The sequence below is a fragment of the Gallus gallus genome, chromosome 12 (assembly GCF_016699485.2).
Source record: "Gallus gallus isolate bGalGal1 chromosome 12, bGalGal1.mat.broiler.GRCg7b, whole genome shotgun sequence".
Taxonomy (NCBI): domain Eukaryota; kingdom Metazoa; phylum Chordata; class Aves; order Galliformes; family Phasianidae; genus Gallus; species Gallus gallus.
The window spans coordinates 18159739-18182233 of NC_052543.1; the positions used below are offsets into that span (position 1 = coordinate 18159739).

General features: G+C 43.7%; 1 protein-coding gene across 3 annotated transcripts in view; it reads left to right on the plus strand.

Annotated features, from left to right (window-relative positions):
* The window catches only part of CNTN4 (contactin 4), a 258279-nt gene that overhangs the window by 148032 nt on the left and 87752 nt on the right, over nucleotides 1-22495 (plus strand). For all 3 annotated transcript variants that reach the window (XM_046900033.1, XM_414435.8, XM_025154515.3), the window contains exons 4-5: nucleotides 9714-9840; nucleotides 10898-11073. In XM_046900033.1, coding sequence (XP_046755989.1) covers nucleotides 9714-9840; nucleotides 10898-11073 — 303 coding nt within the window. The remainder of the gene's footprint in view (nucleotides 1-9713; nucleotides 9841-10897; nucleotides 11074-22495) is intronic.

Sequence of the window (22495 nt, forward strand, 5' to 3'; positions counted from 1 at the left end):
AAGCAGTGCACATTATTTCTATTCCCCATTAAGCCTTCCCTTCACTAGAATGAAATGATATGATTTTTGCTCATTTTCTCACTTTTAAGTTCTGACTTGCAATTTACAAAACAAACACACTCCCAAACCCAACAACCAAACCAAAACAGTGCAAACAAGCAAACCCTCCTGGCAGTGGCTGTCTTCCAGTTGCCAGTGCTGCAGATGGTCACAGCATCCGGGTAAGTAATGTATTCCAACTCTTCTTGTGGTGTCTTCCTGATGTTTGAGGTTATTTACATTAAAATACAGCAAAAGATAACATGGATTAGTTTGCACTGGAGCTCTAATCCATAGCTGTTATAATGGCTTCGGCCACCTGCTGGTGCAGGGTGAGCAGGCGTTACGTGCTACCTGATTCATTGTGCTGGACCACATCCAAACAGGAAAAGATATAATTTCTTGTTGAACAACAAAATAAATCTGCTCGTAATTGTAAAGTAATAGGCCTTGGTCAGATGACTTTCTCTTAAAAAACCACTTCATCTCCATTCCGTTCAACTGTTGACTTGCTCTCCTGGTTGATACTTAATTTGTTCTTTTATTTCTGTAATCACTTTATTGCAGCATGTTTCTTTGGAGCTCTTCCTCGTGTCTTGTGTCTAACATGAAAACAAGAGCCTCCTCGTGGGGCCAACCAGCTCTGTTTCCTCTTGAGGTGCAATTACTGTGTTTGTCTGCCTGGTGACACAGTGCTAAGAGTACCCCCTGCACCAGGGCTCAGGTGTGCCACCTGTGTTCAGACACATCTGTGCTGCCTCCACCCATGCTAGCCCTCTGTTGGTGCCTTCCATTGGTGGACAGGCTGTTGTTGGTGGCCGTGGTGCTACCTGTCACAGTGATGATGGTTGTTGGCCAATCATTTGTAGGAGATGTCATTTCCAGCAGGTCAATGTCTAATTCAAGGTAGTTGATCTCAAGTCACTTTGTTATGCATAGTGTGTTTGGAACCTTTGTTTTCTCTATATGAAGATCTAGAATTGTCAACAAGCAGCCAAAACGTAATGTTTATTTTTGGAGTTCTTTGGTAGCTGTTGCTCTTTGATGTCCTTACATTGCGTTAAGGTCTGTGCTTCAGGGAGCAGTTCCCTCCTGCTCTAAGAAGCACATTAGAAATGAGATTTCCTTCCAGAACCTGCCCTGGGGATGGGGCCTGAGTTTCCCTTTGGCACTCCTGTTTAGGAGGGCTGTCCTGCCCTCCTAAAACACTCCTGCAGAGGTGCCTGAAAGCTTAGCCTGGCAGTGTTATACCAGATAGAGAAAAGACTTTGCTTGCAAATGCTGTCAGTCAGAGAGGTTCCTAAAGGTGCTGCATCACGGTGTAAGAAGTTGTAAAGTCAGAGCTTTGACAACTATTACTGATTTTTCATCCCTGCTGCGTTACTTAAAGTTCATAACATGTTTTAAAAATTAAAAGGACATGTGCTAAAAAATCCCTGGGCAGATGGCACGAATCGTGCTCCCAGTTGCTCTTTTGATTCCTCCCAGTTGATCTCCAGGAGCCTGATTTCAGCTGCTCTCAGGTTGGCATTTGGCAGCACTGATGTTAGTGCTGGGTTTGTGTGGGACCCTGTGCTTGTGCTCAGGCATCTCTGCGAGTGCTGCAGAGCAGCCGTGCCTTTTGTACCCTCTCTGCTGAGAGCTGCAGGCACACTTAAAAAAGGCAAAATTAAAAATTGATAAGAAAGAATTGAGGGGCAGCTCCTCCAACGTGCCCTGAGTCGGTGCTGTTCCACCAACTGCAGTGAAGTGATGGAGATTTACGCCAGCTGAGGTGCCAGGCTGGTGTCCCAGCAGCAGACTTCAAACGCCTTAAATCCATTTACAGAACGTAACCACCTGGGGATTATAACACTGGATCCTGTTTAGGGGATTAAACACTTTATTGCTTTGGCAGCAGTGGGAAATCCAGTGAGGTTTCTGCATGCATGGCTCAGCACCACGATGCTGGGCAGCGGGCTGTCTCAGGAGGGCAGGCAATTTGCAGAAGTCCCAGAGAGGCATCCCTCACTCTTCCATATGGTCATGGCTTGTGCTTGAAAAGCTAGAGCCAAGGCAAGTTTCTCCTGCTGTGGGCTACTGTGTTACTTTTATGCTGTTATGAGATAGGCGGAGCTTTTGCACTTCTGTAATCTCTTTTGACCAGCCTTGCAGCTCACTTGGCTTGATGAGTTCCTTACAGAAATGAGACAGTGGAGCTGTGCTGGTGGAGCAGCCTGCCAAGGCTGGGGTTACAGAGCCAGAGGCTTTGTGAATTGCAGCGTGGGATCATTGGTGTGAGCCATGACGAAACGCAGCTCTGCACCCGAGGTTACAGCCAGTGTGGTTTAAGCACCTCACACAGCAGCTCCGTGCTGCTGCACAGCTCCTTGTTGCTACTGGAGGAGCTGAATGCGGAGCCAAAGCCATCCCCAATGCATCTTTGTGTGCACAGTGCTGTTTCCTTGCCATCATTGCAAAGTGTGTGCATGTGACCCAGAACAAGCAGATTTACAGTGCCCTGCTGACAAGCCAAGCACCGTGCAGCGTTTTCTGACCAGTGGCACAGTGAGAAGTAGGTTCCCATGCCTGCCGGCACCATTACCCACCAGCACTGCTCAGAGGGCACTGGCAGCTTGAGCTGCTTAATCACAAATAGTTGAGAACAGCATCTGCTGCCTAAACAGCTCCATAAATAGCTGGGTAAGAGCCGGCAGGGGTCAGCTATCCTTTGGACAGAGTCTGATGGACTCTCACCTGCATAGAGAACACCAGGCTTCACCTTGAGGTGGTGCACAGAGCTCCTTTCACCTTGGATGTTTTTGCGGAGTTGGGCTCTGCGATCAATGCAGAACTGGCACGTGTAGCCGGAGTTCTCTTTGTTTTTTGAGCAGTAGATGATGCAGAGATGATAGGTTACTGCTCCAGGGACTTCTCTCTCCTTAAGCTCCAGGAGTTTTCAATGTGAGTATTCTGTACCATCTTACTGCCCACTGTTGTGGTAGGGAGGATAGCATCTGTTAGCCTGCCTTATACCTGCCTTCCTTATTATATGAAAGAGTAAAATCTATTGAAGATGGAGAAGGTGCTGTGGATAGGAAATATGTGGCTTTTAGATTAAAATATGCACACAGACACAGTACTTCAGCTATATTTTTAATATCCACTTTATAGTACCCATCATACTCAACTGAAAATCCTATAATAATGATTTGAGTACTGCTTGGAAGGAGACAATTATATCAATATCTCCAATTTTACTAATAAATCAATAGCTAATTAGAACAGACCTTTGAAACATTTATAATGCCTTGTCCACAAATAGCTCTACAGGGGAACACCCAGCACTGGAGGGATCTGCCGTCCTCGGGAGGGGGATGGAGTGCAGCTGGAGCAGCTTTGTATTCACAATGGCATCTGTGCCAAGGCTTGGCCAGACAGCGGGGGGACAGACATTGCACACGGTCTGATAGTGATAGCACCAAGGGGAATGGTTCTAAACTAGAAGAGGAGAGACTTAGTTTAGATATTAGTGTTGTCATAGCAATGGTCTTACGGGAACACACAGAAAATAACTGAGGAAAGGGTTTCTGGTGGCTGAAGAACCAAGTGCTGGGTTTTGGTTGGGCTCGGTTGGCAGTGGGCTGGTGCCATCGTGGTGGTTGTACTCCTGGTCACAGCTCAGCTCTGTGAGAACTGTGTGTGACCTGCGAGGATCATGGCTGCTGGGTAGGTCCCGTAGTTAAACCTATAGGGCTGAACTGTTGATGGTAGTTTTCTAGGTCATGCCATTTTGGTCTGCTCATTTCCAGTGGCTCTGTTTGTCACACAAACACATGTTGTGCAGTAGTTGTTCAGAACCTGTGGGAAAGTTTATTTGTTTCTTAAAATCAGAATGTGTGTCTTTGTTACTTTAATATGAAAAGCATGCATTTTTTATTACTGCCCACTAGTAGCAACGGCTGTATGGTGTTAGCAATAACACGAGTATTTTAATTTCCTGTTTAATCCCTTGTTTCTGTGGTTGGATATAGAACTGTACTGTCTGATTTCATCAGGGCTGGAGCTTAACTTGCAGAACGTTACAATAAGATTGCTTGTTGCTTATGCATTTAAAAGCATCTCTCAGAGGCATCCCTTTGGTGATCTCTCCTATTTCAGCACTGGAGCGTGCAGCAGATTCTGTGTTATCTTTTGTAACCGATCCTATGGCCGAGATGCCCCGGTGTTGTTGTTCTAATTACTCAGAGCACCATCCTGGGCTGATACCACCTCGGCAGAGCGGGGTGAGTTTATCTGTTTATTCTCCTGATGTCAGCTGCGATGACTCAGGGAAGGCTGCTCGGCAAAGGAATTTGTGATTTTCTGCAGCAGTGGAGATAAATTCCTTTTATCATATACAGAAGAGAACATCTGTGATTACAATCATGCTGTTGACTTACGAAGATAACACCAATTACATTCCATTAAATGAGGTTTTTGTTGTAGGACAAGGCACTCATTACACTGCACCAGGGCGTCTAGACCCGGTAGGCGAGGCACGAGGCAAACGCGCTGCTTCGGCGTGTATGGAGCAGGTAGCAAGTTAGCACTTTGCAAATAAAACGGCTTAGGCATTTGGTGTAATTAATCATCTGGCATTTAAATAGGGGAAAATCAGTGCTGCTGCAGTGCAGGCTGGGGGGTTGGAGACCAATTCCTGGCTCTGCAGGGCTGGGCGGAAGCAGCTGCTGGGGCCGGCCCTGACCTCCCGTAATTGATGGACCCCGCGCTCTGTGCTGGGGCGGATGCGTTTAACCCTGCTGTGATTCACCGTGCCCCAGGTATTCGGGTCACCCGTAAATGGAGTCGTTGGCTCTGAGCTGTCCCCATTTCAAATGCCGGAGTTCTCCCACGCCTGCTTTTATGAGAGTAGAGATTTATTTCTTCCTGTCGCCTGAGCTTTGGGGATTCTCTGAATTGTTACGGTTTCGTTACGTCTCGGAGGAATACCTGACATTGCTGTTGAACTCGGCCATCACGCTCCTGCCTGTCATACGTCACCTGTCGAGCACAGCGTTCTGCATTGGCTGTACTCGGTGCAGCAGTGAGCTGGGACGTAGGCATCGCTCAGCGTATGGTGGGGATGAGGAAGGATAGAGCCTCGTGTCTTCTTTCACTTTTGCTCCTGATGGAAGTACCCGATTGTGGCGTTGTTTTGCTTTCTTTATTAATTTTGACTGATGTTGTTCCTTAAACACGTGGCTCAACCATGGCACGTACAGGCATGGCGGGCAGCCTGGGCACAGGCTTCGTCTTGCAGAGCCAATGCCTTTCCCTTACAGGCAGTGCATCACACAGGACTTCTCAAATCTCCTTTTTTGAAGCCCTTTTTTTTGTTGCTTTTGTATGGGAGGGGCCTTAAGCAGGTCTTGTTTGTTGGGACACGCAATGAATTATTCTTAGCAGGACTACCTGATGTAAAAGCTTCCAGACGTTTCAAAGCCATCAGCACCACGTGTGCATGTGGGTTGACATTAGCAGAAGTGAGAAGCACAAAATAAGTGAAACTTCCCAGGTCCTGAGGAATTGCTTTTCCCACAGTGCAGTTTAGTCTTGAAGAAATTCCAACCTGTAGCTCTGTATGGAAGCCAGCATCCATAGCAGACCCAATTCCCCCACTGCCAGCAGGGAGAGGGTTTTTATCACTTACACTGGATGTACTCCACCAATTCTCTCTTCAGTTATCTTTCCCTACAGTGTGGAATATTCATTTAAACCTTCTCCCACATTAGCTGTACCTTTCAATGAAAGCTGAAGCAATTCTGTGTAGTTAACAAGATCCATCACCTGATGTTTGGAGGGAGTAAGAACGGAGTCACCTGTTGGTCTGAGTTAACCTCGGTTGGTATTCTTCGTGTTTCGGTTCCTCAAAAGTGCAGAAGGAAAACAGGCACTGAGCACTGGGCTGGATGTGCTGGCTCTCAGCTTTGGGCTGCTGCAGGGTTACAGAAAGATCTGCTTCGTTTGGAATGTATTTAAATGGATCTGGTGTTTTTTGATACGTTTTGTGATTCACTAGAAATATATATATCAGTAGAAGCTAGGACAGCAGAATGTTCTTCTAAATTATCTATCACATTCTGTCTAACAGCATATGGGCATGCACCTCATACTGTGTTTAAAAATGATACTTGTATGATGAAATCTACTGAAATTTCCTATACTCCTCATCTTACTGAAAGACATGCAGTTCTGTCGAGGGAGGCAGAACCAGAGTGGCAGTACATTTGTTTCATCTGACAGGGGCAAAAAGAGATTTTTGGTAACCAGGCTTGTTTGCAGCTTCTCTACAGCTCGAGGCAGCTTGGTGCTCCTTCTGGGTTAGCTCATTTTGGGCTTGAGCAAAAGAAATGTCACTCATTAAAATAAATTCTGTCACTAGGAGAGTGGCTCAAGGGCTGGATTGCCCAGGCAGGCTCCTTACTGCGCTTTCCCAGGACAGTAACAAACCTGCAAGGAGCAGCACAGGTTGTACAGTAGCTGCTGAAATTCATAAGGCACGAAGTGAGCTGTAGTAACTGAAGAGAGCAAGGGAGGCTTTCATGTGTGTGTTTGTGTGTATGGCATCATCATTCAGGTCAATCAAATGCCTCAAGGAGAGCCTAATGAGCACAGAAAGCCAACTTAGGAAAGTGCCTTCTTGATCCACGAGCCCACTGATGACACAAGTGATGCTCATCGTTGATAAAATGAGAATGGGATATTGGGGCTTCGTGGCTGCATGCCCCTGAATGCCTCGTGGCAATGGCAATGAAGTTACCACTTCTATAAGAATTGTGTGAAATTCACTTTGAGAAGCTGTCTGAATAGCAAGACTTTGTTCATGCAGGACTGTATTAAAGCAGTGCAGTTGCCTATGCAGATGCTGGACTTGGGAGATCCCTTTTTATCCAGCAATGCTATAACTTAGACTGTTTATGGTACTTTCAGTTTGCTACTTATTTAATTCTATTTATTAATGAATATTTGGTGGTTTTGAGCTAAATCCTCATGTCCATGAGGTGCTGGGTTTGGCTGCTGTCACACACTGTGGCAGGGTTTGGGCTGGCAGTGATTTCAGTCATGCATTAGGTTACAGCAAGGGGAGGCTGCAGATGAGATTAAATTCTCTTACTTAGAAGAGTAAGAGAAGAGAAAAGAATAATTTGATCTGTGTGGTGTTACAAGGTTTTCCTCCCCTTATGTCTCACTGATATGCTGATGGCTCTTGCTGATCCCCAGCCTGGCAGGGTTTGCTCAGTGCACAGTGGTCGCTGCACCAGGCTTGTTCTGGCCAGCTGTGGGGAGAACAGATGTATTCTTGCCATGTGAAAGCTGGTGGAGCAGGGAGAAGCTTTTACTGTGAGAATGGTGAGGTGCTGGAACAGCTGCCCAGTGAGGCTGTGGATGCCCCATCCCTGGAGGTATTCACGGCCAGGTTGGATGGGCCCTGGGCAGCCTGGTCTGGTATCAAATGTGGAATTCGGTGGCCCTGCCTGTGGCTGGGGGGGGGTTGGAACTTCATGATCTTTGAGGTCTCTTCCAACCCAGGCCATTCTATGATTCTAAAAAAGCTGGGTGTTAAATAGCATCAGTATTAGATGATGTTATCAGAGAGTGGTTTCGTTAGGTGATCTTTTGTGAGCTTCTGTTTTGCTGTGCCCTAAAACCAGTGCCATCTGTGACATTGGGCCCTGCTCCTGCAGCCAAGGGATGCACTGAGTGTCAAGTGGTTGGACCCTTTTCATTTGTGCTGTGTGTTTCCCAACTCAACCTTCTGCTTTTTGATGCAAGGTGTATATTCTCCTGATCAGAGGATCAGAACCTGTAGCAAGATGTGATGCAATATATATTGACGCATTCTAATTGAAGTAACACTAAATGACAGCATGGCGTGACTTGCGTGCTCTGCTGGGGACACAGGTGACACAGGCACTGCAGCACATCCCTGAGCTACCTGGGGTGGTTTGGCTCATGCCTGCCCAACAGAATGGAGCTCCTTCAAGCAAGAGCCCCAGTGCCAGGCCAGCTTCTGTATTTTACCATTAGAAAATTAAAATGCATTTTAATTCTTCTGTTTTCAAACCCATTAATATAGCCCTCGGAGCTATAATCTTTATGGGCCAGATTGTAATATTCTCTCTCGCAGCAAATGAATCAGTGCAGCTGGTTAAGGAGCAGAACAGCCCTGGGTCTCGGAAACCAGTCAGGATTTCATCATCCAGCCCTCTATGCTTTATGGCTATTATTATCTTTCTCTGCCAGCAACAGTAAGTTGCGCGCAGGTGTAATTTAAAGTGAGAGATGATGTGGAATGTGTTTTGAATAATAGATAAGTTGCAGTCAGAGATCGTTAACATATAATTAAAAATAAAGATAAATACAAGCGATACGGCTCTGTGCTTCGTGTAGACGCTTTTGTGACAGTACCTGAGGAGGAGATGTGGGAGAGGTTGCTGCAGCGTAATCTTCCTGGCAGGACCTCTCTGAAATCATCCGATGGAAAAGATGGAATAAAAGGCCATTGTTCCACCTGCTAACAAACCCAGCTGGCTTCCCTGCCCCAAGTGTGTGCAAGCTATCCCTTGTCATCATCATCCCTCAAGGAAGAGGACGCATCTTCTTCTGTTCATTCCCCTTCTTATTTTTTGTACATCCTACCATCGTTATTTTATATTCTGTATATTCTTCCTCCTCTGACCTCCTGCACCCACCAATTCCTTGCTTGGCGATCCTGGTGCACTTGTGACACCAGAGCAGCCCATAGCCATGGGTTCAGGTTGCCTGAGGTTGGATATGGCAGGGTGGGAGCCTTTGAGCTCCTTGCACTGTGGATCCATGTTGATCATCAGTTGTACTTGTGAAATATGTTCAAGGGCATACTTGGGATGCAGCATTTCCGAGTGTGGCCCACTGGGCTTTTGTTCAGCTCCATCCTAGGAAATGAGTTCAAATGTACATATGTGTTACAGGCCCTTTGTCAATACCCTTTTAGGTCAGAAAACTTTTTTGACACAGTGATCTTACAGAAAAATGGGTTTTGGTGTGTCCTAGGGTCAGAAATACCAGCTACCCGGGCTGGTTCTCACAGATTGGATTCTGCCACTTCTGCTGTAATCTTGCTCTCAGGAGAGATGTGGGCAGCAGGAGAGGAAAAATGCATTTAGGTGTTTTGAAGCCTTTCCATACTTTCTGTGTTTGGCTGCTGCACTGCAAACCCAATGTGTTTGCTGGGTACAAACCTGGCTGCTGCTGCATCTTTTCTGGCTGTTAGAAGATTGCAAGGGGTGACCGTAGTAGTAGGATTGTGTGAAGTGCTTTATGGCTGTATTTAATAATGTTTGTTTTTTAATTTACAGAGAGATATTTACAGATTTTCAAAGTGAAATTAGACATCCTGAGCTGTGTTATGGCTGTAGGCTCAGGTCTGTTCCCATTCACTGAACTTCAAGTTCAGTTTCAGTCTGCCCTCTGTTTAGTGCTCAAATGTTTTCCTGACCATTGAGTCCATGCAAGGTTCCATGGCTCTTGAAAAAAACACTTTTTTTCTAAAAGCAAATGTAGTCACTATTTCTTTTTAGGGTATGTGGTACCTAAATCTGCCAAGGTACTATTTCAGCGTCTGATGTATGGAAGTTGCTACAAGTCTCATGTTTGCCTTCTCTTTCACGCAGACGACAACATGCTGCATGGGCCGGTTTTCCTGCAGGAGCCCAGCAGTGTGATCTTCCCCTTGGATTCAGAGGAAAAGAAAGTGAAGCTGAACTGCGAAGTGAAAGGAAATCCCCGGCCAACCATTGGGTTTGTGGCATTCTTCCCTGTTCCTTTGCACAGTCCCTACAGTGGTGTCCCTAGCAGCCCTCCCCACCTCTCACCCCATCTGAGCACAGCAGCACCCACGGGGGGCTCTCTCAGTGCTGACACAAAGGAAAAACACACCCTGGGGTCACCCTGCATTGCAACACGACTGTAGAATTTGAACAAGACTTCAAAAGGGTTACAATGGGATCGTAAATCATCTTGGCTCCCTGATTAACCACCCTTGCCCACAAACACAGACAAAGCTCTTAATGGTTCTCAGTTTTATTAACTGCTTTGAGTTAATATCTGAAAAAGATGCTCTACTGCTGTGGTGATGCTGCTGCTCTTGTTCTACACGTTGTTCTGGCTGATGTAAATCATTTAGGATGACTTTTCAATTTTTTCCCTTTGGTAGCTTCCTTAACGTGTTTAATCAAAGCAAAAAGGGCACTTTGAAACCTGTTGGAGTGATGAGACCTCAGCCCTCACACTGCCTTCTGCCACAAGTGATCGTTTAATGCAGCAGGCAGTGCTGATTTGCTCATGCAAATCTACTCTGTGTTATTGTGTGCCCATTTGGATGGGGAGCTGCTGGGGCACTGTGTTTGGAGGGGCAACAGTTGCTGTAAATGGGGCAGCGTGCTGCTGGAAATCCTCAGTGCCCCACTTAGTGGGAACATCCGTGAGTGAATTTTTCTTCAATTGAAAAACAAACAGCCAGCTGAGGCAGGAGAGGGAGAGAGGCCTCCGTGGGTTGGAACGGTTTAAAGATTCTGTTTCTGCAACTTCCTCTTGCAAAATGATTAATTCCAAAGAGCAGCAGCACCAGCAACAACTGCAGAAACATTAATCATATCAGGGACTGAAATATATGTCAAGGATATTGCTCCTTCAATGCAAGAGCATTTCAATACTGTGCACAAAACTTGTATTTTCACGTTGTTGGTTTTTTTAAGTAGTCAGTCAAAGATGTTTTAAATCATGATTTCCTACATGTTGTATTTTCAAATATCTATTAACGTGAGTGGGATTCAACTTTTGTCATTTCGTGCTATAGGTGGAAGTTAAATGGAACCAATATTGACATCGGTATGGATTACCGCTACAGCATGGTGGAAGGCAACCTGTTGATCAATAATCCCAATAGAACTCAAGATACTGGAACATACCAGTGTGTAGCAACAAACCCATTCGGAAGGATCATTAGCAGAGAAGCAAAGCTTCAGTTTGCTTGTAAGTAAATGGCACCGCAGCCTCACTTCCCACAGCGTCGTAGAATGAGAGCAGTGCTTCCCTGTTTCTCATTGTCTACACTGTTCATGGAGCAGAAAAAGCTGGATTTAAAGAGTAAACATGAGTGAGGAATAGTTGTCTTATTTTCTATTTACTTAGTTGTAGTATGCAGAATGCAGCGTCTTTATTTCTTGAGAAAGAGACCACTTGGCAAAGTAGCTGGCAATTGGGGTCTCACCACTGATTTTTCGCTTTATGGAGAACTGATGCTTCAAGTGTTCTGAAGGGCTCGGCTCTTTAGAAGCAACAAGCTTACTGTGATGTTTTTTGTAACCTGGGTTTTGGTATTTAGGTACAAATTCTTGCAGGTATGGACGATATTTGTACCTATGTGTGTAAAAGGGAAATCAGAGGCTGTGTCATACTTTGGGTTAAATTCAGCATTACGGCTAAGCATAGCAAAAGACACAATTCTTAATGTGAATCAGAATTGTAGGAAATTAGGACAAGCCCTTTTGGAGTACTGAAGAGTCTGTAAGAATGGGCAAATGATAGTGCATGACCATAAGCCATGTTTTCTCATCTAGTCGCAAGGGGAAAGGCAGAGAATAGATGCACGGATTTAAAGTTGCCAATAAATGGCAAGTTCACAAAAACATAAAAAGGTGAATTGTACTGAGAAGCATTACCATGAGTGAAGCCAAACCTTTCATCTCCCCACATAGTTTACAGTATATTATCAGCTTGTTTTTGACCTGCTTAAGTTTGTGCATGACTGAAGTTGCATTTTCACTGTGGGTGGGTAATGAGCTGCATCCTCAGGACCACTCTGGTAATTCCAGCATTCAGTATGTCGGGTGATGGCTTCATAAATACTGTATTGGTCTGCTTCTCTGGAGCCCACATGCTCACTGCTGACCCTCAAGTAATCCTCTGAAGCTTCACCATTCAGAGCTCAGCATCTTTGCTGGGGTCGGATGCTAAAAAAGGCAGTCCTGTAAGTATGAGCCCAGTGTGGGATTCCAGCTCCATGGACATGACACAGCTTCAAAGTCCAGGCTGTGGGACCAGGGGCGAGCAGCCTGATGCTGGCATTGCAGTGCAGTGCATTGCTTTCCTTGCACGTTTAAATTCACTAATTAACCAGGAGCTTGCAAACACAGAGGATTCTGTTTGAAAAATAAGAAATCATCAACCTTTCACATTTTATTTTGCTTCACATATGGAACATTTGTTAAGTTCTGATTGATTTATCTCTCTTGATGAATGTTACATCTGGCAACAGTCTTTCAAGTTCTGAAGTTGACCAAATACAAGTTAGGTTTGACTGATTTTTAATTAAGATGGAATTCAAAAACAAAGCTGTTCTTTTTCTGTTAAAGTAACGATGGGGATCCTGGATAATATTTTTTTAATTTTTGATTTTTAAATTTTCTCTTAGATTAATAAAACTGTGTAATCAGATTAGAAACGTTTGGATTAAATAAAAAAGCATTAGCACTTATCAGGCTAGGCTCTACGCTTTTCCAAACACTAAATCATTTTGAGGTGTATAATCAAAGGGACTTCAGCCAGAATCAGCCAAATTATGAAATACACAGAGCTTATTCCAAAAGCTCTGCCTCTAAGAAGGAATAAAACTGGGCATGTTTATTAGCAAAGCTTGTTTTTCAGCCTTTATGTACAAGACATCTGGATGCAGTAGCACTGCTTAACAGAGCTGCTTGACCCTCTGTGTTTTTATTCCCACCCTCCTGCCTGACTTGCATGCTGTGTGATTTTGGTGTCATCTCTGTTTTGTTCCTAAGGAAAATCACTGCAGGTTCTTCTGACGATGTGGTCTGGGATATTGAGCTATTTTTGCCCTTGTGGGTTAAACTCCCAGTCCTGGGGCATGGTTGATATGTTTGTTCGTTCTGTGACGGCTGTATCATACTTCTCTGGTATCTTCACTGAGGATTAAGCAGCAATCCAGACATTCAGCTTCCTGTGCGGGTCAGGGGGGTCAGCAATCTAATCTCTGAAATATGTGTTTAGGTTCCAAACTCATTATGATGAAAGTGCTAATATTTTCCTCCAGTACTTGCCTTGTGATGTATCATTTACGCTCTTCTTTTGCTCAGTCAGGACAGGCAGTTTGCTGAAGCTTGTGTTTGATAAGACTTGGTGTTTTGAATGTGCTTTGCACGGGGTATAGGGCATGAGGTGGCTGTCCCTGGTGCTGAGCGGGGGCAGCAGCCCAAGCACCGCCTTTATTCACTTGCTGTTGAATTGTTCAAGTCGTGTAGAAGCTTGAACTTTCTTCTTTGTTACTGGGAGTGTATCCTTAACTGCAGGGAATCAAACTATTGTTTCTGAAAACTGTTCCTCCCGACACTTTATTGAAGGGATTTGTTTTATAGAAGTGTTTCTGTGGAAATAATTGTTATGCATGAATTAGCAGATAGGACTCAGCACTGTGCAGTGCAAATGGTTGCAGAAAATACAATAATAATGTGGTTGTAATGAGAATACTTTGGGGCTTTGACCTGCCGTCCCAAAATAATTTTGCTACGATGGTAGAAAAAGAAAATTACTCCCAGCATTATACTGAAAAGGACTTTTTTCCTTATTCCCATTGCTGGAATGATTCCTGTTCTATCTTGCACCCGACCAAGTCCCATAATTTTTGCTATTAGTTGCTAAGAAACAAATTATAATTGCTGCTCAAATTCTTTACTGTTGTACCCTCTTATTGCCCTGAAGTGCATTCATTTTCTTTTTGAAGATTAAATGATCAATGAAGTAATTCTTTCAAGAACAATTAATAAGGAAAACATTTTCAGAGCAGCACCCGAGAATCTGCGTTTTCCTGGCTAAACAAACACACACGACAACAATCGCAGTGATTGATCAGTGAATTAATGCACTTCTGTTCCTCTGAACGAGGCATTTGGCACCCAAATTAAATCATTTCCGCAGTCATTACTAATGTCTGGATGTTGAGAAAAGATGATGTGTTTTAAAGCTCCTGGAAGTAGAGGAGGTTGGGGCTTGGTGGTGTTTTCTCCAGCAGCAGGCTGCAGCTGGGCTGCCAGCATGTGTTCCTGGCTCCGTATTGCCCTGCTGGTTTGCAGCCTTGCCTTCAAATCCACGCTGTTATCTTATGTGCATCCTTACAGGTGCAGCTGTACTGCCACAGCTCCCAGGAGTGTGGGCACAAAACCCCATTTCAGTGGAGATGTAATGTTTAAGCGACCTAGGCAATCAGGAAGTGTTTGGGCTAGTTATGACAAATTTGATTCAAGAATGTCTCTTCCTGCATGCAGGTAAATAGTCCTTGATTCCTTTTGCAATATCCTTTCAAGAAAAGGTACTATTTATATTAACAAAGATCTTATCCAAAGTTGGAGACTGGTACTACAAGGGGCTCCCAGGGCTGGGCTTGGTGTGACACAGCGTACTCTTTAACAAAGGAACAAGCAAATCAATTTGAATTTCTACCCATGCATGAATGTTTGTGTCCTGTGCTAAAACCTGAACTCAGCTGAGCAAAGCATGGCTGCCACTGTCAGCTCATCACCTCTGCACCTTTGCCTCACAGTCTCTGGTGGGACAAAAAACTGGGTTAAGCCACACGTAAGCTTTTCTTTTTTGGGTTTATTCTCTTTTTGATGAATAGGACCAACAGGGAGTACGTAACAGAGGATAGCTATATAACCTACTTTACTTTCATCTGCTGTTACAGGCTCCTTAACATAGAATGGAGGATTTCTCTCTGCTTTGTTTCCATCCAAGGGTTATAAATAGGACAAATATATGACTACTTAAAGCAGTGGCAGCATGTTCATTGGGGACGCCTGGCCCAGGAGCTTTAGGTCTCAGGTGAGCCGCAGCTGTGGGCTCAACACTGCTTTAGAAATGTATGATGTGGCAAGGCACTGGCAGTAGGTCTGTTCTGTTCCTCTCGATGTTTATTAATTTTACCTTTACATGTAAAATAAAATCATATATTCAAAGCATGTATTTGTTTCAGATAACTGAGGGCTGGATATTTAAGGCCCAAATGCAGATGTCATTTTTGGTCAAACTGGATGCTGACCTGGACCACTTTGATCTTTGTTTGATGTGGTCCAGTGATGGAAAGGTTTCCTGGCAGAAAGCTCTGTTGTGGGAACTCTTTCTGGTTCTGAGGAGATTGTCTTTGCTAAATCATGCCAAGGTGCTGTGAAAAATTGCGACTGGGTCTGGATGGAAGTAGGAAGAGATTTCTCGTTTTCTCTGTTGTTCTGAATAAAAGAGTGTGTATTCCGATACTTTAAATCCAACAGATATCTCTACAGTTGGAGATGTGTTGACCTTAGGCTTAACTGGTCGCATTGACTTCTCACATTTTAAGTTACTGCCATCACTGTTTTTACAGACTCAATGGATCATAAATAAAAGCACAGAGATCCCACAGTAAGCCTGAGGGGAGATGAGGATGTAGTCTTCCTTTTTTCCCCTTGACTTTGTGCAGGATCTGATGCTTCTCCGTTTATCAACCAAATCCCCCAGTCTCTCCCTCCTGAGGCCCTTTTGAGGTCCCTGTGATACCAGTGGGGTGGCTCCAGGTCATGATCAATTTGGTTTATTGCAGAACCAGTGGATGCTATCAGCCTCCTGGCCCATTCTCGAAAGGCTGAAATGAGGATGCAAATAATCCCTGAGAGTAGGGAGCTATGAGTATTAATATCCCTAGCAATTGTGTTAATCCGCAGAGTGGGACCGTATTTGCAGAACAGTTTTCAGAGTTTTTATTTCCTAAATCAAAGAATATGAGCTATAGAATAGTTATGTAGATGTTTTTGGAGTTTAATTTTGGCATAACTTCACACTATAGCTCAGCCATCTTCATTCGGTACAGCCTTACCTCTGCGTATCACTGATATGTGCTTTTTTATTCTGATGGAAGCTAGAAGGATGCATAAATAACACAGGAAATTAAATTGTACATTTAAATTACTATTTTGACGGTAGATGAAATAGCTTGGAAATGCAGATGCCAATATAAAGCAGTTCCAGGAGACCCTGGTCAGGCACAGCCTGTACCCAAAGGCAGACTCTATCTTTTCAAGAAAGCCTTTTGCTGCTGGTGGAATGCAAAGCCAACGTAGAACAGATTTATCCTACTGTCTGCTTTCTTGTTGTTTTGTTGGTTTTTCTTCCCTGTTTTCCATGTGCAAAGCAGAGGCAGGGAGTCAGAATTGGCATGTGAAGGATGGTAGAGCTTTAGATATGTTTGTCAAAAATTGCATCTTGTTAGTTTCCATGTCTGCTGCAAACGTGACCACCATCTCATAATTCATGTGAAGAATTGGAGATGAACAGATTGAAGGAGTATTTCTGGTGTAGGTAGCACTGTCTAGTACAATGTAGAACCTTTTCAGAGGCAAGCTGAGCAACAGGGTAACCTTTAAGAGCAGAATCTCAGTGGGGTGTTCCTCATTTGTGTTTCTGTCAAGTAAAGGCAAACTTCAACCTCAGCAAACTTGAGGCATATTGTTTTGGGTTATTTGGGGGTCTGTATTCACTTTCATCCAGATACACAAAGGAAGAAGCGCCGTACAGTATGCGCCAGTGGGGAACACCCGGGGTATCTGCTGCATTACTGCTCAGTTATCAACTGCAGGAGGGCTTTGCAGCACCTCCTGCTGCGGGTGGAAGTCCTGCTATGTGCCTGCTGCACAGTTTGCACAGTTGTCTGTGCTGGAAGAATGTGTGTGAATAATGCACTATTTTTGCTAAAAGCAAAAAAAAAAATAAAAAAATAAAAAAGATCTGGGAGTAAACTCATTCTGTTCAAGTCACCCCTAGGGGAAATGTCTGCCCAGGTTTTCAAGATTAAAGTAATAAAATAACATTTTTGAAGTCCTCAGCGTTTTGAATCAAGCAAAAGGTTTCCTTCAAAATGAATGTTTGAAGTGTTTCCTGTAGGAAGACAGTAAATGGGGAAGTTTTATTAAAAGGAGTGCAAAGTCAAGGAGAACTTTTTTTTTTTTTGGTAACATCATAGAGAAGAGTAATTTGATTTGGGTAGAGAACAGTTGACACCTTGCAGATATTTATAAGAGCCTCTGTTCCCCAGTGGGATGAGTGGCAGACAGGAAGATGCAAGGCACTGGTGCCTGTTTGGGGAGGGGATGGAATCAGAGTACAGTACTGGGCCAGCAGTGTGCCCCGAGGAGGTGAGCAGCTCACATGGCGTGAGGGAGGAGGGAACCCAGCACAGTGCAGGATCCAGGGCTTCTGCAGCTGTGTTTTGGCCTGCGGCATTTATAACGCTACAGGAAAAGCTCTTGCAGTCTTTGAGATGCAAGGGAAAGGCCTGAGGAGGAATTGTAGCCATGCAGATAGACAGATCAGTGCATGTGTGATGGATGGGGGGCAGGAAGGCTTGGCAAGATTTAAACATCGTCTCAATATGAGAATCCAGATAGAGATGTCACAGTCAGAGATGATATGCATAGGTCAGAGATGTGAGTGACTGGCAGGGTGGGGAGGGCTTGGGAGGAACACAAGAGCTGCTCACATGTATTTCTGTTTTTCTTGCTGGCTCCTGTTGTTTTACTCATCTTCTGCAGACTTAGTCAGATGTTTGACTTCAGTGGTGCTGGTCTGTGTTCTTAAATGAGTCTCTGCAGTGTCTGCTTTCAGAGCACGTGGGAAGCTGTCCCTGGGCAGTGCTAGTGCACAGTGCTGGGGAGCCACTGATGAGGCTCATGAGTGTGCACATCCAGACACACCAGCTTTTCCCTCCTGTAACACCAGTGTGGCTGTTGGCAGAGCTGTTCCCTCACGTGAGGCAGCATGCCTGCCCTATGGACACAGAGTTTGGGTTCATCTTGCCAGTCCTCCAGGTATGTGTCTCTTCTCATCACTGAGTTAAATTCAGAGCAAACCCCACCATGAGGCTCCTCCAGCTGCAGGTGTCCCTACAACAAGCAGCAAAGGTTTATCTGAGGGATTTTTCATCTCGTGAGAAGGATCATTTCCATTATGGAAGTCATGGAACTGGAGCAGGCTGTTTGGTAAGGATGCTCAGGCAGGACCTTGTTTGTTGCCTGCAGTTATAAAGCCCAACCTAAACTGTTTTCCAAAGGGGAGGCAGACTGGGAGAACTTTAAGATGTTTACATCTAAAACTTTTTTTTTTTCAGTAAAGTAGAAATCCCAGTGAAATTTCTGTTCTAAAGGGCAGATTATAAAGCTTTCATCCCCAGACTTGTAAACCTTTTCTCAAATCAGTGACTCTAAAATTATTCATTTGAACACCAGCTCTTAAACTAAAATTCTATTAAGCTCTGTATCAAAGGGGTTTTTATTTTGAGCCGCAGAGCCGGCTGTGTAGTCTTGACACAACAGCAAGGACATGGGCAGAGGAACTTAATCTTTGTGTGTTTTTGAAAGGGGTGACATAAAACCCTGCTTTTAAAAAGTCAGGCACAGGTTTTATAGAGACAGTGTTTAGAGATATTAGAGCCATAAATATCTAGAGGCAAATCTTGTCAAGTGTTTCAAGAGCAAAAAGCTTTAATGCTTTTGTGGGTGCTAGTCATCAGTTAAAGTGCTTTCAGCCTGCCTTCTTATAGACAGACTGGGATTTCTTGAAACCAGTGTCCTCTAAAATCTGTAATTGATTGAGATGCACTAGAATCCCGTCTTGAAGACTGTATTATGCGCTAAATTAGCATAGTTTATAGTCTGCATCCCGTGAAGTCATATTATTTCATGGACAGTGATGCAAATGACTTCTTTTCCATCTGGTTGTGTATATTATCCAGGATATGAAAGTGTGCTCTGTGTGTGTATTGGTGTTAGGCAGATTTGGTGAAAACCCTTTGGAAGAGGACATACGGGCTATCTCTCTCTAGAAGGTTCTTTATTCAGTTGGAACAAGGAAGATTTAGCTAATTCCTCTGGTTGCTGTTTTGTTAAACAAGATGTCTTTGGCAGCCTGTTCTGAATCCCCTTGACATCACACCATGTGGCCTTTAATAAAAAAAAAAAATCCCATTGACTTTGATGCAAGAAGCAAATATGACCTTAAACATCATTCTGAATTTTAGGTTGCTGAGATCATCTTAAAATTATGTGATGGATCTGAGAAGGAAAATTGCATTATGCTTCGTAAACCTCTTTAAGTCATGCTTGAAAACTGACTTTCAGTTTCTTGGTTGTATGTGTGTACATAAGTGGATTTTGAGTTTGTTTCATGTAGATGAAGAGGTAACTACACCTTACCTGGCATCACTGCACTGTTTCCCATACTTGCTGTTGTTGGGGAGCTCAGTGCATGGTTCTCCAGAGTTCATTTCATGTGAATAGGAAGAGGGGTGTTTTGTCTGCTAAGAAATGCCCCAAATTGGCAGTGAACAAACTTGTTTTGGTTTTCTCGTGTGCTGGTTGTTAACTTACCACATTCTGTTTGATCCATGCAAGTTTCTTGTCTACAAATGATAACCAAGACTCAAGTGTGGAATACCAAACACCACACCCCATGCAATTTGTGTGGAAAGTCATTAACGCAATCTAGCTAGTACTACGGAATTACTTGCTCTCGCTTCATCAATTAAAGGTTTAATACACAAGTTCTATGTTGGTTGGATTCTTGTTCTTTTGTTATACACAAACCCACTTTTTGTCAGTCTCAAGGCTTTCCTTTATTAGAGACTATGGGTTTGTATTGATAGCTTCAAGACCTCTGTTTACATCCTGTGTCTTCTCTATCAAAGCCTTTGCAATCATCTTGCTTGGGATTCTGTGCTACAATCCTTTGTTTTTCTATCAATCTTATACATCCTCTGTTAAGGTTGAATAGCTCGCTCTATAAAAATAATAATACATTAGAAGATATAGATAGACGTAGAGATAGAGGTATTATGTTTTGGTAGCTGCTTGCTATTAGCATCAACTCACTACAGCAATATCACTGATGTGTTATCAAATATACTTCACAGAAATCTCTAGAGATAGACTTTGAGTAAAATATAGCATCACAAAGACATTTTTTTTTCCTCTAAGCCTGAATATTAGTCACTCTTTCTTTTGGAAATTAAAATTCAGTGATGTATAAAGAAGTGATTGTTATATGTGTGTTTTGGCTGGAATATATTTAAAGGAGAAATAGTTTTCATCCCAGTTCAGCAAGAATAATAGATAAAAACAGCATTGACAGTGCTTTTCTAATCATTAGGAAAAAAAATCTTAAATGTGATGACAAAGGGTTCACTAATGGTGTATGAGTTTTTGACAGTGTGCCATTCAAAGAGATGTACAGCAGTGCTTCTTTCTACAGGATACAGTCACATAAATTGGCTTTCTAAAAGACATGCAGACACCTGTCACAATCAATTTGAGTCATTTACTATTCATGTAATTTTCCATAATATTTTTGTTTTTCTATGGTCGTTTTAAAATAGCCCTCTTGCAGGGAGAGGTCTCTCTTAAATTTTCGAGCTGGCATAATTACGAAAGCATTTTGGATCCTAATAACATTATGCCACATATTAAATAAATAAATAAATAGCCTAAGAAGGAAAAACCATGGAAACACTCCTCTGGCTAACAAAGAAAGGCTAAACAGAGCTTAGCTTTCAGAAAAAATAGGGATCTCTCTGTCAGATCACCAATGACCTGAGACTCACAGCCTCCTAAGGGAAGCCTCATTGTTTCACTCTTTTTCCCAGGGCGTGCTGAGTTCAGCAGCTGAATTATTTCCACGTTGTAGTCAAGAAGGGGAGTGAAGTGGGCCTGGAGTACAAATGCTCTGAATATTCTGCTTGGGTAGATAGCTTAAAAATAGAACAATCAGTGGAGCTGTAAATGAGAATGTTTGTAAATACTAAAACCACAGGTCTTCTCCCTGCTGGCCACAGTACAAGAACCTGCAGAGCAGTGAGCTAATCTGGTCCTGCTGACTTGTTCGGGCTTTGATGTACTTTCTGAAATCCTTCTTTAAAAGAATCACAGAATCATAGAATGGCTTGGATTGGAAGGGACCTCAAAGACCATCAAGCTTCAGCCCCCCAGCCACAGGCACAGCCGGCAACCTCCACATTTAATATGAGACCAGGCTGCCCAGGGCCCATCCAGCCTGGCCTTGAACACCTCCAGGGATGGGGCATCCACGGCCTCACTGGGCAGCTATTTCATTACCTCGCCACTCAAAGAACAGACTTTCTCTCAAAAGAACAAACTTTGATTCCAAGGCTCACCAAGCATTCACTAAGTGAAAAGACGTACTGAGTTTGCATGCTGCATTGTTCACTTAGGGTAGGTTTACATCCTGCCTACATCTGATACGCATCGATCGTGCAAACAGAAAGCCTGTTTCTTAATGGTCGTATGCTGCTTCATGCCGTGAGCATCTGAGTTGTTGGATGACCAGATTTTTACCCAAGCCCACACAGGGATCCTGGCTCCAACTGGAAGTGGTTTCTACCCGTGTTAGCAGTCCTCAATTCTGGTCATGTTTTGCTTGTTTTCATGTGTAAATATTTTTTTTATTGAAATTAAGGCTCCTTTCTTTCTTGATCTAGGCTGTGATAGATCACTGTAATTGAAACAATTCCCACCCAAAAAATTTTAATTAAGTTACAAAGATGCCTGCATGCTAAAATTTAATCAACTTATCTTTTCCAGGCATTGTTTTCCTTCATCACGTTGTCTCCCTTCTGTTTACTAATGCTCAGTGTGTTGTATCTAGCATTCAACCATACTGTTCTACAGTGACCGTGTTTCTTATTTCTGATATGGAGTTTGTAGTACCCTGTGGGGAGCGTGAAATGCTTAATCATAATGTGATTATTTTCAGACTCTTTACATACTGTGTGGCCAAGTCCCAGGAGCAAAAACGTGGGCTGCCCAGGTGGTATCTGCTCACCTGCACTTTCCAGTGGAAAGAGCTGGTGATGAGGGAAGTGTGGAAGTGTCATAGTCCTCCAGAATGTGCCGAAAGCTTGCTGTCCCAGTATGTCTTCCGGGTGTTTGTGTGGTTGGTTTAGGGTTTGTTTTATTTTTAATAACGTATAAGAATAAAAATCCTAGTCAGAATCCTTGGGTTTGGGGGCAAGGCAAGGCAGAGTGTAGAGGTGAGTAAAGCTTTTTGGGGGCACACACACAACTGAAGTGTTTACTCTGTGAATTCAGTGTCCTTCTTCAGCTGCCAGAGTTATTCTTCTGCCTGCTTTCCTATCCCTTTGGTTTTTTAATGTTAAAAGTACAGGCAGTAATTTCTCACTCCCCTCCAGCCAGAGCACTGGATAACCGTGTTTTCTTTGGAAGACAACAGAAACAGGAAAATAAGTGTTAGAGTGCTACTCCAGCCTGAAAGCTTCCCACGGGGTGGTACCCAGCAACAAGTGAGTTTCACTTGTGTCGACCAAGCATTTCCTCTGTCCACA